Raw genomic sequence first — 18,605 nt, forward strand, 5'->3', positions numbered from 1 at the left:
CTATGCGCTATATAATTTCTGTGCTGTAGAGTACTATGCATAGTATATACACAATGCTAAAGGATGAAATACACAATTTGGGCAAGGGGTGGCAAAATTAGCTTTAAAATTATGAAAACTGTAATTGCTTCTGCCAATGTTAATATAAAAAGGTATAACTTATCTACTCACCTATGGATTAAATTATGAGAATGCAAATAAGCTAATCCCTGCAGTGCCCCGTGTGTGATTGCCGCAATTTCATTTTCTTGCAATGGCTTTTTGTGTACTGAAAACCAAGGAAAAAAAAAAAAAAAAAAAACAACTGTCACTTGCATAGACAATGTAAAGCTGCAGAATGTTATAGTGGTTCTACCATCAGTCTATAAAACAGTCTCTATACAATAAGGGATGCAGTGGTGCCAACACACCAGGGGAAAGGAGCTGGAAACACGCAGAACAAAGAATCTCTGCATTCTAGTTATAACATTTACCAGCCTGACTAGTCCCAAGTGGTCAGGTCCCCAAGACGTGCATACAAAAAGGAGCTTCAGTCACAGTCGCTTCTCAGTCAAACTTTGGAAATGGCCCCCCGTTGATTTTAGGCTTGTTTTACACATTGGTTCCGATTCAAAGAAATTTCACTAGAAATCAGACATAAATTGTGCCTTTGAAAATGTGCTAAATGTTGGCACAACTGGGAGTTGTGCAAAAATATGTTGCGACTTTTGGCATTTTGCTGCCAGTTGGAACCAGCTCTGCTGAAGTGGGTAGAGGTAGGACTGAGCCGGGGTGGGACTTGAGTGTGGCCATGCCCACTAGTGATGAGCGAGCGTGTTTGTTAGGCAATCCTTGCATGTGTTGCGGCTGTTGAACAGCCGCGAGACATGCAGCCGAGGCTATACGAGCATCTTTTTCGAAAAAACGTAATTAAGACAAGAGCATGCTCTGATAACACCTTTCCCTGAGCACGCTCACTCATCACTAATGCCCCTGCAATTCACCAATATGGCTGACTCTTTTGTAGCATTTCTGGAGCGGCGTACTGAGAACTGCACCACTCAGAAGAGGTGCTTAGCTCATTAAGTCGTGTACGGCTAATGAATTCGGAGACTTCTACTCCAGCAAGTCTGACAAAGCACGAGTATGCACTACGCCAATCTGGATGTATCGGCCCCATTGCACATATTTACTGGATCCCTAATGCCAATCACTCAGCAGCATATTTTTTTTTTTTTAATGGTTTGTTCGGCCTTGGGGTGCAAGTCTGCATTCGCTCTATGCGAATCCTAAGGATTCTACGGTTCTGGCGCTGGGCTGTCATGTGACAAGTAAGCAATTTTCATACTTTCAGCCATATTCTGACGAGACGTGTCTGGCCTTCAGTAATAAACTTGTATTGAGCAAGGCTGCGCCCATCTAGTTGGCACGAGAACGCAGGTATGCAAATCACATACTTGCACTCATGAGCCCACCGCACCTGGGAATCCTCATAGATTGCAGCGTGCACAATGTGGGATGCACAAGTCTGCAGTCACAAAATGACTGCACACTTGTAGCCTAATTTCTGACAACTCCTTTAAGAAAGTGTACTACTCCTTAAAATAAAAACTATACAAACCATGACGAAGAATTACCTTCTAATAAGTCTGATGCAGATCCTAAACAATATTCCATGACCAGCTGGAGAGAAGAAACAGAAAATTAGTACACATCACTAAACTGCACAGAAATGTTGTATTTTCTTCTGAAAAAGATGAGAAAAAAGACGCACAAATACAATGACGCGCTGCATCAGATTGAAAAAGCATAAAAACCCTTTTCACTGCCCCGTGAGCAATCATTCATGGCCCTCTTGCCTGCTGAAATTGTCAAAAATTATATGCATGGTCTACCATCCTCTAGGACATAAATGCAAGAGCTGCAGCCCATCAGTTGAGAATGATGGGCTGCAGGGGTCAAGTGATATTTATGGGGTGCAGGGTTGAAACCGGAGCCTGTCTAAGAGGGAGCAGTTGATTTTTTTTTAAATTTCTGCTTGACTCTGGGGCCAATGTTTTGGGGTTGTCTGGTAGTGGTAACCCCTTTAATATTTTGTGTGAATAAACACTGTCTGTATTGGGTGCAAATCTTCAGATATTTTATGATTGATACAGTGCCAGCTAAGTGGATGAGAGGCTTATGCACAAGTCAACTGGCGGAGTGCCTGAAATACATTCCTTGCAATACATAAGGTGAAATACACCAAAATTCTGTGACAAATTCAGCAATAAATACTAAATGTAATATTGTGCACTGTACATTAAAAAGAATATGGTGAAGACTGCAAGACTATTCTGTACATTACCAATAGAAAACACTTCCCACATTAGTATGGGCAGAGGTTCACTGATTAATATAAAAAGGAGATTTTTGTGTACTCACCGTAAAATCTCTTTCTCTTAGCCTCTAATTGGGGGACACAGAACCATGGGTGTTATGCTGCTGTCCACTAGGAGGCGACACTATGCATAATCTGAAAAATCTGAAAAAGTTTAACTATGGCTCCTCCTCTGCAGTATACACCTCTGGACGGCGTCAGCCTTCCCCAGTTTTGTGCAAAAGCATTAGGAGGAACATAACAGAAATAACAACCATGCCTGTAAGAAGGCCACTATGTACGAGCTCAAAGAATATGAGAACTCAACTATAACAACGGCCCGTAAGGGCAACAGGGTGGGAGCTGTGTCCCCCAATTAGAGGCTAAGAGAAAGAGATTTTACGGTGAGTACACAAAAATCTCCTTTACTCTGTCGCCTCATTGGGGGACACAGAACCATGGGACGTCCCAAAGCAGTCCCTGGGTGGGAAGCAATGGACGAATATTGTGCAGACAGGTACCTAAACTTGTGGCACTGCCGCCTGCAGAACCCATCTACCCAGGCTCACGTCCGCTGAGGACTGGGTATGAACTCTGCAGTTTTTCGTAAACGTGTGTAGGCTAGTCCAAGTGGCCGCCCTAAACACTTGTTCTGCCGAAGCCTGGTGCCGAATGGCCAAGGAGGCCCCTACCGCCCTCGTAGAGTGTGCTGTGATACCAGCCGGAAGAGGAGAATTGTTAAGGCGGTAAGCCTCTTGTATGGTGGACTTGATCCACCTGGCAAGGGTAGCTTTGGAAGCCGGCAGACCCTTGCGAACGCCTTCCGGAAGAAGGAAAAGCGAATCAGACTTACGGAAGGGTGCAGTCCTGGACACGTACATACGCAATGCCCTAACGAGGTCAAGCGTATGCAGAGCCTTCTCCACTCTATGAACCGGAACCGGGCAAAGGGATGGCAGTGAAATTTCCTCATTGAGGTGGAAGTTGGACACAACCTTTGGAAGGAAGGACGGGACTGTACGGAGAACCACCTTGTCCTGGTGAAAAGCCAGGAAGGGCGGTCTGCAGGAGAGTGCTGACAGTTCCGACACCCTGCGTAGCGAAGTGATTGCCACCAGAAATACCACCTTCTGTGATAGAATGCGGAGTGTGACTTCCTTAAGAGGTTCGAAAGGTGGTACTTGCAATGCTGTAAGAACCAAGTTGAGGTCCCACGTTTCCAGTGGACGTCTGTAGGGAGGAACCAATCGGGAAACTCCCTGGAGAAAAGTCCTTACTTGCGGCTTGTTAGCAATGCGCTTCTGAAAAAGCACTGAGAGTGCCGACACCTGGCTCTTGAGTGAGCCCAGGGATAGCCTGGCGTCCAGACCCGATTGGAGAAAACCATGTACTTTCGGGAGGGAATAAGGGAATGGAATCTGTCCGCGAGATTCGCACCAGGTGAAGAAAGTTCTCCAGGTACGGTAATAAATCTTGGCGGAGGCTGGCTTCCGTGCCCTGATCATGGTCTTAATGACGTCCTGTGAGAGCCCTGCTTGGGTTAGAACCCAGGCCTCAAGGGCCACGCCGTCAAATTGAGAGCCCCTGAGTTCTGGTGGTAGAACGGGCCTTGTGACAGAAGATCGGGACGGTCGGGGAGACGCCAGGGAGAGAGTCTGCTGTAAGTTGTACGATGTCGGCGTACCATGTACGTCTGGGCCAGTCTGGCGCGATCAGGATGGTTGGAACTCCCTCTTGTTTGATCTTCCTCACGACTCTGGAGATCAGAGGGAGGGGTGGAAAAATGTACAGAAGCTGGAACTGGGTCCAGTCCTGAACCAGGGCATCTTCTCTGAGCGACCGCGGATCGCGTGTCCTGGCCATGAAGTTGGAGAACTTGGCATTGAGATGGGATGCCATTAGGTCCACGTCCGGGGTCCCCCAGCGACGGCAGATCTGGTGAAAAATTTCGGGATGGAGAGACCACTTTCCCGAGTCCATTCCTTGTCTGCTAAGGAAGTCGGCTTCCCAGTTGTCCACACCCGGAATGTGGACCGCAGAGAGTACCGACCTCGTGTCTTCCGCCCAGTGGAGGATATGTGCCAGTTCCCTCACTGCCTGGGTACTGCGGGTTCCGCCTTGGTGATTCACATATGCCACTGCCGTGGCATTGTCCGACTGTATTCGGATATGAGAGGCTGCCAGTAAGTGATGAAAGGCTCTCAGTGCCAGGAAGATGGCCCGAATCTCCAGAACGTTAATGGGCATGGTCACTTCCAGTGTTGACCACTTGCCTTGTGCCCTGTGATGTAGGTGCACCGCACCCCAACATGTCAGGCTTGCGTCGGTGGTCAGAACCTTCCATTGACCTGAGAGAAAGGATTTTTCCCTTGCAAGCAAGGTTGGCTTGAGCCACCAGTGCAGTGACCTCATGGTTTTCGATGTTAGCCGGAATTCCCTGTCGAGGGAGAAAGGATTCCTGTCCCAGGACTTGAGGATGGCTAGGTGAAGGGGTCTGAGGTGAAACTGGGCAAATGGTACCGCCTCCATTGCTGCTGCCATCCTGCCGAGGACTCTCATGGCAAACCGGAGAGATCGGGAGGAATTGCGGAGGAGTATGCGAACTCCGAGACAGAGAGCCAGTGCCTTGTCCCTGGGAAGGAGCACCAGACCCCTGGAGGTGTCGAATAGCATCCCCAGGAATGTCAGAGACTGACTCAGGGTAGTCGATGACTTTTGCAAGTTGACTAACCAGCCCAGGCGACTCAGAGTGTAGATTGTGATTGAGACGCTGACCTTGCAGTCCTTGAAGGTGGGAGCCTTGATAAGGAGGTCGTCCAGGTATGGAACGACTACTATGCCTCTGGAGTGTAGAACGTCCATGGTGGCTGCCATGATTTTTGTTAATGTCCTGGGAGCTGTGGCGAGTCCAAACGGGAGAGCCACGAACTGGTAGTGATCGTGGTCGATAGCGGACCTGAGAAATCTCTGGTGGGCGGTAGCAATCGGTATGTGCAGGTATGCGTCCTGTATGTCTATGGAGGCGAGAAATTCTCCCTGCTCCATGGACGCAGTGATGGACCGAAGGGACTCCATGCGGAAATGACGAACCCGTACATATTTGTTGAGTTGTTTCAGGTCCAGTATGGGCCGTACGCTGCCTCCTTTTTTGGGGACTACAAATAGATTGGAGTAGAACCCTCGGAAGTGCTCGGTTGCAGGAACCGGTACTATAACTCCTGTTTGAAGGAGGGAGGAAACCGCGTGGCGGAAGGCACGAGCCTTGTCTGGTGGCTTTGGGGGAACAGAGGAAGAACCGGTTCGGTGGGCTGGAAGTGAACTCTATCTTGTATCCGGAAGACACTATTTCCCTGACCCACCTGTCTTCTGTAATAGGCAGCCAGACTTGATGAGGAGAAAGTCTGAGGTTTTCCTCCTTTGGGCTTTGCCTGGCCTGCTTTCGGCTGCCGGGTCCTGTCCGTCCTCTGCGCCGCCCGTGGGTTGTCCCTGCGTGGAGACCGGTTACGATTTTGTGCTGGACGTGAGACGGACCAGCCTGAAGAATTCCGAAAGGATCGGAATCGTGTTTGGTTACGCCTTTTGAATGTGCGTTTAGGTTTTAGTTGAGGGAGAGAGGTACTCTTCCCTCCAGTGGCAATGGATATCATTGTGTCCAACTTTTCACCGAAAAGTCGCCCACTGAGGTACGGGAGGTGTGTGAGGGACTTTTTTGAGGCCGCGTCCGCTTTCCATTCCCGTAGCCAAAGGATACGCCGGATTGTGATGGCGTTTGATGCTATTCCCGCTAAACCTCTTGCGGAATCCAGAGCTGCATGAAGCATGTAATCTGCTACCACTGCTATTTGAACCGCTTGGTCTGACAGCTCAGGATTGGAAGCTTGGAGGCCATCCTGCAAATTTTTGGCCCAAGCCAGAATGGCTTTGGCCGCCCAGACTGAAGCGAACACGGGAGGCAGGGAGGCCCCTGACGCTTCGAAAATTGAACGAGCCATGCGTTCTACCTGCCGGTCTGCTGCGTCTCTAAGGGTTGAGCTATCTGGCAGTGACAGGAGGGTCTGTGTTGCTAGCCTAGAGACTGGAGGGTCCACTTCGGGCAGATCTGTCCACTCATTGGCGTCCTTCTGTGGGAAAGGGTACCTTGCCTCCACATATTTCCGATTGGTGAATTTCTTTTCGGTCTGCGAAAACTGCTTAGTAAGTATTGCCTGAAATTCCGGGTGATTAGAGAAGACCTTAGGCGGTTTCAGAACATCTTCAAAGAAAATCTTGTGTTCTGGGGCTTCCGGGGGTGGATCAGAAATGTCCAGCACCCGATGGATGGACGAGATAATGTCCTCAACTAGCGCTGCATTGCTAGGGGTACCGGGGACCAGAGACCTCTCCGCTTCGTTGTCTGAGTCGGAGTCACAGATGCCTTCTGAATCCTGCGTATCGCTGAGTCGTTCCCTGGTGGAGGAGAGACAGATTAGATATTAGAAAAAACTTTTTGACAGTTAGAGTGATCAATGAGTGGAACAAGCTGCCACGAGAAGTGGCGAGTTCTCCTTCAATGGAAGTCTTCAAACAGAGGCTGGACAGACATCTCACTGGGATGATTTAGCGAATCCTGCTTTGAGCAGGGGGTTGGACCAGATGGCCCAGGAGGTCCCTTCCAACTCTACGATTCTATGATTCTGGTGGGCGAACTGGGGCGGAGGTCTCCTGTGTTCGCTGTGGAGATCTGTGTTGTCTGTCCCTAGTAGGGGACGGTCTAGGTGACCTGGAACTACGGTGTCTCTCCCTAGATGACCGTGTGCTATGGGATGACGCAGATGAACGCGACCTGCGGGTCCGCTTACGTCTGGGAGAGCCAGAAACGGCCTGTCCCTGAGTGGAGCTGTCCCTTTGCTGGGTAACGCTCATAGCCAAGACATGACCCTGCAGAGCCTGGAGTAATGTGGAGGTCAGGTTATCTATGGACTGCGTCATAGACCGACATTTGAGTAGCCCATTCCGGCGTGGTAGCAGACGCTGAAGCATTGGTAGGAGCCTCTTGGGGTTCTGACCCAGTATTTTGGATACAATCCCGGCAGTGTGGGCACGTGCTGCCACTGGGGAGAGTGGTTTTGCAGGCTGTGCAGAATGCATAAAAGCAGTCCTGCCTGGTTCTCTTGTACCTTGAGCCTGGCATAGTGCACCGAGTGCAGAAGGGCTGGCTATGCAGAGGGCCCTACAGGGGTGGCTATGCAGAGGAAACCTATCGGGGCGCCTTATAGGGAATATGGATTCACAGCCGAGTAAGAAAACCCAGCTGTGATCTTACCCCACCAGTGTGCCCCTAGGTCCAGCGCCGTAGATTCACAGTCCTGTGCCCCCCCGGACACTGGCTGACGTGCTGCTGATGTCACAATGCCTTCTCCTGCAGCAATTCTGACCCAGAAATGGCCGCTGAGAGGACGAGGAGGAAGAGGAAGGGGGTGGAGAGCTGAAAAGGGCGCACAGAGCTATGTAAAAACGCCCCCTGTCTCGATCTGCCCCTTCTATGACACTGGAAGATGTCATATTTGTCATCCAGGGGGCGGGGAGGAAGCGGCGACTTCTGCTGGGCCGAAGCCGCGGTCTAAATTTGAAGTCTGATGCCCAGAAGGGCTCCAGGCCGGCACGGATGTCCGGGAGGGGGTCGGATCTGAACCAGACCCCCCGGATCTAAAAGGCAGGATAGCGGTGGGGCTAGTAACAGGAGCGGGGCCCTGTGAGGGGTCCCCCCTGAGGTGCTATGGAGCTGGCGCTGCCGCAGAGACAGGGGCGCAGGAGCCCTGTGTCTGTGTGTGCTATGCCTGCGTGCACTCTCCCCCCGGCCCCTACAGGAGCCCGCAGCTGGGCTGGAGGTCCCTGGCTTTGGAGCCGCAGAATGCTGCCTTGTACAGGCCCTACCTGAGGGGTCTCAACCTAATGCCGCCAGAGGGGGATTAGGGAGGGTGCTGCTGTCAACATCAGCAGGCTTCATCCTTGCCTCGACCTCAACCCAGAACCCAAGGGAATTGGGGAAGGAGGGGGGTCTCTACTTCGAACCAGTACCCGAGCGACTGGGGGAGGAGCGACATGGGGAATAGCCACCTCAACTTCAACCGGGCACCCTATAATAGGGGCCGAGGAAGGAGCCATGCAGGGGGTCTCGCAGGAGACCCACTTTTCTTCATCTGTAGTCCGTCAGGAAAAAAACCGAAAAAAAGAAAAAGATCTTTAGGTGTGCCTCCTAAGCAAACCTAAGCAAAAACTGGAGGCTGACGCCGTCCAGGGGTGTATACTGCAGAGGAGCCATAGTTAATCTTTTTCAGATTATGCATAGTGTCGCCTCCTAGTGGACAGCAGCATAACACCCATGGTTCTGTGTCCCCCAATGAGGCGACAGAGTAAGACAGAATTATTTTATTCATGAACAGAAAAATAAAGACGACATCATGAAAAAGAAACACTGGGAAGAAAGGCTCCTCACCCATGCCGTGTGCTCCCTCAGATAGCAGCCTTTATATTCTATACTATTCGGATGTTTTATCCTTTGAAGAAATTTCACTTCTTTCACGATATCCTGCCATTTCTGTAGGAGAGGGAAAGAAAAACGTTATGTGTGCTTAGGGATAATGAATGACTGGTCTGGAGAAGCAGGGGCTTTCTCCAACTACTTAAGGTAACATGTGAAGTTAGAATGAGATGCTACCGAAAAAGTATATTTAAAATATTCACCTATTCAGTCATTTGCTGTAGAGGTCAGGGGGGCACTAATTTAATCAGATGAAGACGTGTCAAGCATAACTTATTAAAAGAGGGATGAACACACATCATCCGTATAAGGCAGAAGTGGAAAATACATGCAACAATGACTATTGTAACCCCATAGACTGTGTTGCTAGTTACACCAGAGGTCACAGCCAGCATCTCAGGCTTAGGTCCAAATGGACACCTATGTAGACAGCGCACTCTGCTTACGGCGTTTATATGGCTCCATTTTATGGACACATGAGAACACCATAAGTGCAGTAAGGCGGCTCCATAAGGCACTGTATTCTCCATCACAATGCTGTGTAATATGGTTGGAGTGACATAACCTCTTTTATATAGATACACAGACAACATGGTCCTAAAGAAAGAATTCCAAGTCAATGAGGAACGGCAGGAGTTCTCTGCAAAGAAGGTGGCTGGGGTGTAAGACAAACAAAAAAAAGACTGCTACAAAAAAAAATAATATTGCGCAAACAGCGCCAAAGAGAAAATCAAAAGAATAATACTATTAATTTGTATGGGAAAACGACTTGATATTCAGGCTTTGGAATGTCTTCTAAACACTTCAACATAGGTCAAGACTCAAGAGTTTAAAAATAAGCAAAAATGTCCATTCATTTCATCAGGAAAGAGGCTCAATACTTTGTGCCTTTTTAGCCTTCCCTTTTGCTTCCCTTGCAGAGGTGTCTGAGCATTTTGACACCATTTTTTCTTAAAAAAAACACCGAAAACCCATGGAGCAGAAAAAGATGTTACTAAAGGTACTGTCACACTTAGCGATGCACCAGCGATCCCGACCAGCGATATGATGCGGTCAGGATCGCTGGTGCATCGCTAAGTGGTCGCTAGTGAGCTGTCACACAGGCAGATCTCACCAGCGACATAGCAGGGGTCGGCGGTCGTTACTTACCTATCAGACGAGGCGATCCTGACGTCCTCCCGCCCGTGTCCACGCGTCGCTCGTCGGCGCCACAGGAAGCGGCCGACGAGAAACGGTCCAGGATGTTCTCGCGCGATCAGCGATAACCAGCGAGGGAGCGGTCGGAGGTAAGTATCAGACATAGTGATATCGCTAGCAATATCGCTATAACGTTACAAAAACCAGTGACGTTATAGCGATATTGCTAGCGATATCGCTTAGTGTGACAGGCCCTTAAAAGAGCTACAAAAATTATAACAAAAAACCCTCTAAAAACAAACAAGTGTGATACGACTCTAGGTTTACAAAAAAAAAAAAAAAGAGAGAAAAGAAGCGATTGCAGAAGAGTCTTCTGCTTGAAAGAAAAAAAGCATATTTGACAGCTAGAAAGAGAAGTGGTGTGAACATACACTTAGAGTGGTTTACCTGAAGTGAAGCGGGGCTTGTGATGCCACATCTTCAGATATCTGCCGAGTCATGTGCATGAGCAGTCAGTATCATACACCTTTCCTACTTACACGTCCTTTAAAAGGCTATTGTGGCTTCACTTATTTCTGTAGAAAGAGGTGAGCAGGACTGGATACGTCACCTCTACAGATATCCGAAGCGATTCTAGCCCAAATACCAGTTAAGGTTGTGACCTCTTCATTTTCAGGGATAAGGTGGGTCCCAGAGGTCAAGCCTCACTTGATCATAAAGTGATGACGTATCCAAAATGAGAAGCACCATTACTTCAATGTGCTGGGAATAAACCCTTATTGGAGGCAGCTACGGAGGTAGAGTATGACAGGAGAAGCCGACTGTACCTTGAACTTCTACTTACCTCGTTCGACTGTTTCCCACTGTAGGACATTTTCTTGATGGCCACCACTTCATTGGTGCGCACATCATGTGCCTAGGATACAAATAAAACCAGGACATGAAGCAGCACGTGTCACAAGGCTTTCTAATAGCTATAAAATATACAAGTTTACTAAAAGTAGTACACACTCATCCATACCTTCCCCTCCCATGTTGTGAAAACGATTGAGCAATTAAAGGATTGCCGTTTATTACCAGTGACCCACAGAAATACGATGATCAGCCATTGGCTTCTATTCTATGTGGTATACAAGGAAGAAGAATAGGTATTTAAAGACTCTGACATTTTCCAGGAGAGGACAACAATCTGTGAGAAGTTGTGACCTCTGTAATCATATCTGAGCTTAAGAGTGCCAAGTGCTTTAATGCCCAAATATTGCTAGCACCAATTATTTCCATCATTCTTCCAGATTTTCCAAGACGAAGAAACAATGCAGGATGCTACATAGTGTCATTCATCCATCCTGTAGTTGAACCCTCAAGCTGTGAACAATTACAATACATACATTTGTCCACTAGAGGGGGCCATATAATTAATCTTATAGACGAGCACCTAAAGATGAACTCTGGACAATTGTCTCTAATCTCCTTATTTTCTCCCTTTTAATTAGGAGTTTTACAGGGTCATAAAGGCACTGTCCATAAAAGACCAGGGAGATCACGCAGTGTACAGGCCAAAATAGAGCAGGCGGTAACCGTGTTGATTGAGAGGATATCTGGTATAAACCTTCAGGGAACTGTAACCGAATCAAGTGCTATGGAACAAGAGGTTTTTAACTGAAAGAATATTTTTTGCCAGGAGACCCGCCTGCCCCCAAGTATACACCAAAAGTCACATTGTGCAAAAATTTTGGACTTTACAAATTGATTTATGCCAGAATTCAGGCATAAACGCTTTGATGAATTGGGGCGAATGGATCAGCGTGTGGTCTAATAAAACAAAAACAAAGAAGAGCACAAGTCTGTTACACAAGTCCAGGTGCTGTCCATTTCCTAAACAGACCGCTCACAGACCCATAGTGTGTATCGATGTCTTTTGAGGCAGGTGAATGGAGGGGGTTTGTTTTGTATCTTTTAAGAGTAAGAAATCTGTCCGTTTTTTAGTTGTTGCCTAAACGCTTTCTCAATATTTTGGCTGCCAGCATTTTTTTGGTAACATTTATTCAGAATAAATGGGACTTCATATGTTCAAGCTTTTGAGCTTTTTTTTTTTCCTGGCAGTTTTTGCAACATGATTTGACTGAAAAATATGTCATGTGCACATACCCGTAGAGTTTCACTGATCCTTACACCAATCCTTATTTACAGCGGAACTTGACGTCTCCAGTCCGCGAGACTCAGAGCCTGCCCTATTCTCAGCCATTTTGCAAATCAGACTTGGCCATTTAAGTCTATGGGGATCAGTTAACAGATTTACTTTCTACTTTCCCACCTGGGTTCCACCAGTTTTTAACTCATCTATTCCTTATTGAGCTTACATCGCTTTATGCGGTGTGAATATAGCCTTAGGGCTGAAGAACATTACGGCTGAATAAGCGCTACACCACAATCTGAACACTGGACATGTGGAACAGTGCGAGCCTCAAACATCCGCTAACATCATAACCAATACAAGTTTAACATACTGATTTCTTGGAAAGAGAAAAATAGACAGTAATAGTTTTGAGCTCCCATTCCTCTTGTGTTACAGATGAATTCCTGCAGCAATGGCAGCAGTAAGTATACGCTGGGAACAGCCACTCCCACCCATGTCATGCTGGACAATTATTCACCCTGAACAAAGCAATAAAGAATGAATCATGGGCCGTCCGGGCGTGAGTGTGTGGCCAACATGCTTCATGTATGACAAACACTGCTCAGCAGAACAAGTGCTCTCCGGCTGCCACGGCCATACAGAAGACTTTGGCTTACCGTGCTTCTTATTTATGACCATTTCTGACCAGTCACCAGATATCTCGCATTAAACTGGACACACGATGTAATAGAGGCAGCAGAGCGGACTGAAACAGATTTTTTTTTTCTTTTTTTAAATAATTTCGCCTCTCCGTTGCAGAAACATTAGAAATAAAGTATTCGGCACCTAGTGAGTTGAGTTGCCTTTTGCCAGATGAAACCTTTAGGCCACGTTCACACTGTCAGTGTTTTACATCAGTATTTTTAAACCAAAACAAGGAATCCACCTGCGCTTATTAACTAGTTAAATGCCGCTGTCAAACTGACAGCGGCATTTAATAAGCACTCCTGGCTATCCGGCTGGAAATGCGCTCACCCCCGTCACGTGATCGGGGGTCATCGGTGCATCGGCATAACAACCAGAGATCTCCTAGAGACCTCTATGGTTGTTGATGCCAGATTGCTATGAGCGCCGCCCTGTGGTCTGCGCTCATAGCAATGCAGTAATTCTACTAAATACAGGTTATCTGAGTATCGCCTCTATGTAGCAGAGCCGATCGACCTATGGCAGCTTCTAGTCTCCCATGGAGGCTATTGAAGCACGCTAAAAGTAATAAAAAATAGTTTTAAAAATATTTAAAAAAAAAAAAAAAAAATCACAGACACACATTAGGTATCGCCGCGTTCGGAATCACCCAATCTATAAAATGAAAGATTTAATCTAATCGTTAAACAGCATAGCGAGAAAAAAATCTAAACGCCAGAAATACGTTTTTTTGGTCACTGCGAAATTGCATTAAAATGTAATAACGGGCGATCAAAAGATTGTATCTGCACCAAAATGGTATAAATAAAAATGTCAGCTCAGCGCGCAAAAAATAAGCCATCACCCAGCCCGAGATCACGAAAAATGGAGACGCTACGGGTCTCAGGAAAATGGTGCAAATTTTTTTTTTTTTTTTAGCAAAGTTTGGAATTTTTGTTTACATTACTTAGAGAATAAAAGAACCTAGACATGTTTGGGGTCTATGAACTCGTAATGACCTGGAGAATCATAAGGGCAGGTCAGATTTAGTGAACCTAGCAGAAAAACCAAACAAAAAACGTGTGGGATTGCACTTTTTTTTTGCAATTTCACCCCACTTGGAATTTTTTTTCCCATTTTTGAGTACACGACATGCCAAAACCTATGATCTCGTTCAAAAGTAAAACTCGTCCTGCAAAAAATAAGCCCTCACATGGCCATAGTGATGGAAAAAAAAAAAAAAAAAATTATGGCTCTGGGAATAAGGGGAGCGAAAATCGAAAACAACCACAAGACAGATTTCAGCAACCAAGGTATCATTTTAATCAGTATAACAGCGCCAACCTGACAGTGTCTGTAGGTTACTCAGAACAATCCTGCTGAAAGGTTCCCTTTAAGGGCTGATTCACAAAAATGCATATCGAAAGTATTTATGTATTTGTCGCAAGTCATGGTCTGACAACAGATCTCTAGACCTGGGCTACCAACCTTATATATGACTATGATGCGGTTCGCTCAGGATTAGGGTTCCATGGTCAGGTTGGGACCTGTGGCTGATACATGGACGAAAACACATCTGCTATGCAGTCATGTGCATTAGCCCTACGGTGCATGGCCACCATAATAAACCTCTACTAAACATCAAATATATAATCACAGGTGTTGCAACTAGGCCACAGCAATATAGATCAGATATTAAAGGGATTCTATCACCAGTTTGCCACTTAATCTGAAACAGCATGATATAGAGACAGAGACCCTGATTCAAGCAATGTGTCAGTTACTGAGCTACTTGCTGTAGTTTTGATAATCTCCTGCTGATAAAACAGTGATTTTATCACTTGAGGACTAGTAATCCTGCTGCCAGGTACTCCTCCATAATCGTGAGCTCTATATGCCCTACCCCCCACCAGTGATTGGCAACACTATGTGCACAGTACATGGACAGAAAGCTGTCAATCAGTGATGTGGGCAGGGTAATACAGAGCTCAGCATTCAGAGAACTGGTAGAACTCCAGCAGAGAAAACAGTGATATTAAGTAAGTGACAAAGTTGGAATCAGGGTCTCTGCCACTATATTATGCTGCTCTCAGATGTGGTAGCAAAAACCTGGTGACCGATTCCTTTTAAATACAGCCATTACAAAATAAATACATAAAAAAATAAAAACAGGATTCTCTTCCAATATTTGCACGAATCGTCAAAAGTAATAATAATGAAGAAAAACTTACAAAATAAACGGCTCCGAAACTCCCATGACCAATTTCTCGGAGGTCGGTGAAAAGCTTTTCAGGGTCATCTCTGAAGAAGAGATCTGCAACCTCTGGGTCTTTCAGGCTTCCAGCTCGACTTGTTGACGGCATCCTGCTTGAGCAGTCTGCCGTCTGACTATCTAGGATTACACTGCCGCCACTGCTCCTGGCTCATCTGTGTGAACGTGGCCTCTTTAGCATGTGGAACTGAAAGAAAAAACACCAATAAATAAAACTACCAAGGGATATACAAATAACGAAAGCTGCGCAAACTAATAGGCGTCATGCAAAATACAATTTGATTCAAAGAAACATTATGTAGAACGATACAAGAGGTCGTCCCATTCAAATGACGCATCAGGAAAAAAAAAAATGGTCCGGTATGATTAGGTAGCTCTCATTCTGGGGAGAAACTGCATTCATCAGACCCCACTCATTAAAGGCTCCCCTTTTCCTTCCTTAAAAAGATATTTCCAAACATTTATGGAATGTTTGCAGAAGATGGGGAATAGCCCTTTAACATTTGCACATATCTTTTCAGCTCTTCCCAGTGATGTTAGGCAAGTTTTGGTTGGAGAAATTGTGCAAACAACATATCACCAGAGGGAATAAAATGTTTTCGGCACTTGTAAATATTTCTAATATACATCATGCTTTCAAAGAATTTATTATTGCATTTTTGGAGGCATTTTGCAATAACTTTAAAAACATGATTTTCAAGCGTTTTGTCATCTGCCACAAAATATATCTGGCCCAAAAAAAAAAAAACATACCAGGAGCCAGCTGCATTTTTGGGAGAAAATAAGAATGAATAGCAACACAAATGCAAGAAGAAAACATTTTCAATTGAGCCTGTCAATCCAGTCTTATGGTTGGTTTACATGACACTACCAAGGCCGGTCAACTCTGGCTAAATACAAACTGATCGGCAGCAGTTATCTGGCCTAACGATTGTTAATATGATCGCTCTGTGAGTATAGAATATCAGATTACTGGCAGCACATGTCCTGCTTTCACAAGTATCAATAATTGCTTTTTAAAAGATTTCAAACTAGTGGACAACCCCAGCTTTATCAATTCAGAACCCTAATTACAGGGGTTTTCCAGTCCAAATCGACAAGTCTGCAGTTACTCTGTGACTGCAGACTTATGAATACCGGACAACCCCTTTAAAATAAAAGCAGCATATCTCCATATCCAATAGCAACACTGTTCCATCGGACATCCTTCAGGGCAGACATCTACTCTGACAAAATAGTGAAGGCTGCAGATGAAGAGCAGCTGCTCATTGGCTGCAGCCGGAGCGCGACACGAGTCAGGTCACTCTCTGGGAACAGTGCCGCTGTGGGAGGTGAATATATGCCGCTTTTAATGTTAACTAGTGTCCTCAATGGATGAAGCAGACGCTATCCACGACTAATTTAAAAATTGACCAACAAGCATTTTGCTCACTGTTTGAGAATTTGTTGCCCTATTTAGATGGGTGGTAAATGGGAACGAGCGTTCCTACAAATGCTCTTTCCCCGATATCGGCTGTTCTAATTGGGTCATTAGAAAGACCGTTCTACTCTCAAGTCTTAGCAAAAATTCAACCAGTCTAATTAACATACAGACACCATGGACATTTATAAGTTAATAAGAATGGCTGCAGGGAGATTTTGAAATAGAAAGGTGCTGCCTCATTACAAGCAACCTCTGAAAATGGAATCTGGCGCGGCAATCAGCTGATGTCCGACTAGCCAAGCAGCAGCACGGCGGGCATTCATATATAGAACAAAAGGCCTTTCTGGCTCACAGAGGGAGAGCCCAGAGAAGCACTCTGCAATGCCGTTCATATTACAAAATAGACCAAACACGTATTAACAATAGAACAGCATGAGAAGAATTAAAAAGAAACAGATATTTAAAAAAAAAAAAAAAAAACACGGACTATCAGATTGACACTTTTATACAAATACATTATATAGATGGTGGAAATTTTTTGGAAATATGCAATATTATAGTTGTGGTTGAAGCATTTTGAATGGAGTAATAATAAAAGTACCGCTTACATGAGAACACAATACATTGCTCAGGACAAAGATTAACCAACAGGCAAGTAAGGAAGCAGCCGGGGGAGCTCGCCATGCGACTGAAGGAATGCTGCTTGGATGAACTGTGACGGTGATGTCATGCTGTTCCATCTTTTGAGGAGCATCAGAGTCTTACAAAAAGAACATTGTTAAAAAACGGACTGTTCAAATCCCACAATGCATCACACCCTCCATCTGCTGATGAGACACTGTCCGAGGCTTCATCCCCCTAATGAGGCGCATATTTAGATCATGGTCCTGCACATGGCGGTATTCATTGTACACAGATTACACTGGCTAGACCCATCTACTGCATGTGCGGCAGGCGTTGCATACACTGTACATCTAACAAGTGCAGAGAGAGAAAACTCTTTGTGATGTATGTGTAACCCCTTTATGGTATTGGCCTTGTTCACACAGTGAAGCTGTAGTCATGCAAAGAGAAATCTTTCCATTGCACATAAAGGTGTTGTCCCACGAGTAAAATATTCGTACATTTTACTTAAAGGGAACCTGTCACCTGTTTTTTCCAATGTGAATAATAATAATCTAATTTATATAGCGCCAACATATTCCGCTGCGCTTTACAGTTTTGCACACATTACTTTCAGGGCTTATCTGTATCATTTTATAATGCTGTATATCTGTCCCCAACCCAACCTGTAAGAGAAGAAAAATAACTTTTATTACACTCACCTGCACGGTGGTCCAGTCCAATGGGCATTGCAGGTCTTGGTCCGGCGCCTCCCATCTTCTTGCGATGCGGTCCTCCTGCTTGCTTCATGTGGATGATTTGTCCCTGCGTCATCTACACAATCTCCTCGGCATCACGCTCCTGCGCAGGTGTACTTATCTGCCCTGTTGAGGGCAGAGCAAAGTACTGCAGTGCGCAGGCACCGGGAAAGGCAAGAGCCCGTATTGCGCACTGCAGTACTTTACGCTGCCCTAGTCGAGGCAGAAAAAAACCATAAACTTTCAGGCTGTGTGCCCACGTTGCCTTTTTGTAAGCGTTTCCGCAGCGTTTGAGCAGACGCTGCAGAAACGCTTAAAAGAAGCTTCCCATTAAATTTAATGCATTTTGTGCCAATGCATGCGTTTTTAAACGCTCAGAAAACGCTTAGTGGCTAAAAACGCAGCATGCTCATTAATTTCCGCATAGCGCCGCGTTTTTAGCCAATTTCCAATGTTCTCAGAAACCGCGCGGAAAAAACCGCATCAAAAACGCTCGTTTTTTGTGCAAAAATCACGCAAAAAACGCGCGGTTTCTGGGAAGGAGTCCGATTTTCTGAGCGTTTAAAAACGCTAACGTGGGCAGATAGCCTCAAATTCTCCTACCTTGATAGACTGAATATATGTATAGCCAGATACTTAATTAACATCACCTAAGATAGATTATAAAGACAATATATACTGTCCCAACAGGAAGGTATAGCACCATAGACCCTCTTAACATATGGATAAAAACAGTAATTCTATAATATAAAAT

The 18,605-nt window shown here is 45.8% G+C and overlaps 1 protein-coding gene across 1 annotated transcript in view; it reads right to left on the reverse strand.

The window, feature by feature from the left end:
- TAOK1 (TAO kinase 1) overlaps positions 1-18,605 on the reverse strand; it is a 161,332-nt gene that overhangs the window by 67,947 nt on the left and 74,780 nt on the right. The window contains exons 3-7 of the mRNA XM_073565475.1: positions 15,027-15,254; positions 10,840-10,911; positions 8,814-8,915; positions 1,617-1,662; positions 172-268 (exon numbers count right to left, since the gene is read on the reverse strand). Coding sequence (XP_073421576.1) covers positions 172-268; positions 1,617-1,662; positions 8,814-8,915; positions 10,840-10,911; positions 15,027-15,158 — 449 coding nt within the window. The 5' untranslated portion in view covers positions 15,159-15,254. The remainder of the gene's footprint in view (positions 1-171; positions 269-1,616; positions 1,663-8,813; positions 8,916-10,839; positions 10,912-15,026; positions 15,255-18,605) is intronic.

This window comes from Dendrobates tinctorius, unplaced genomic scaffold (assembly GCF_039654945.1).
Source record: "Dendrobates tinctorius isolate UK_male_01 unplaced genomic scaffold, ASM3965494v1 ptg000016l, whole genome shotgun sequence".
NCBI lineage: Eukaryota > Metazoa > Chordata > Amphibia > Anura > Dendrobatidae > Dendrobates > Dendrobates tinctorius.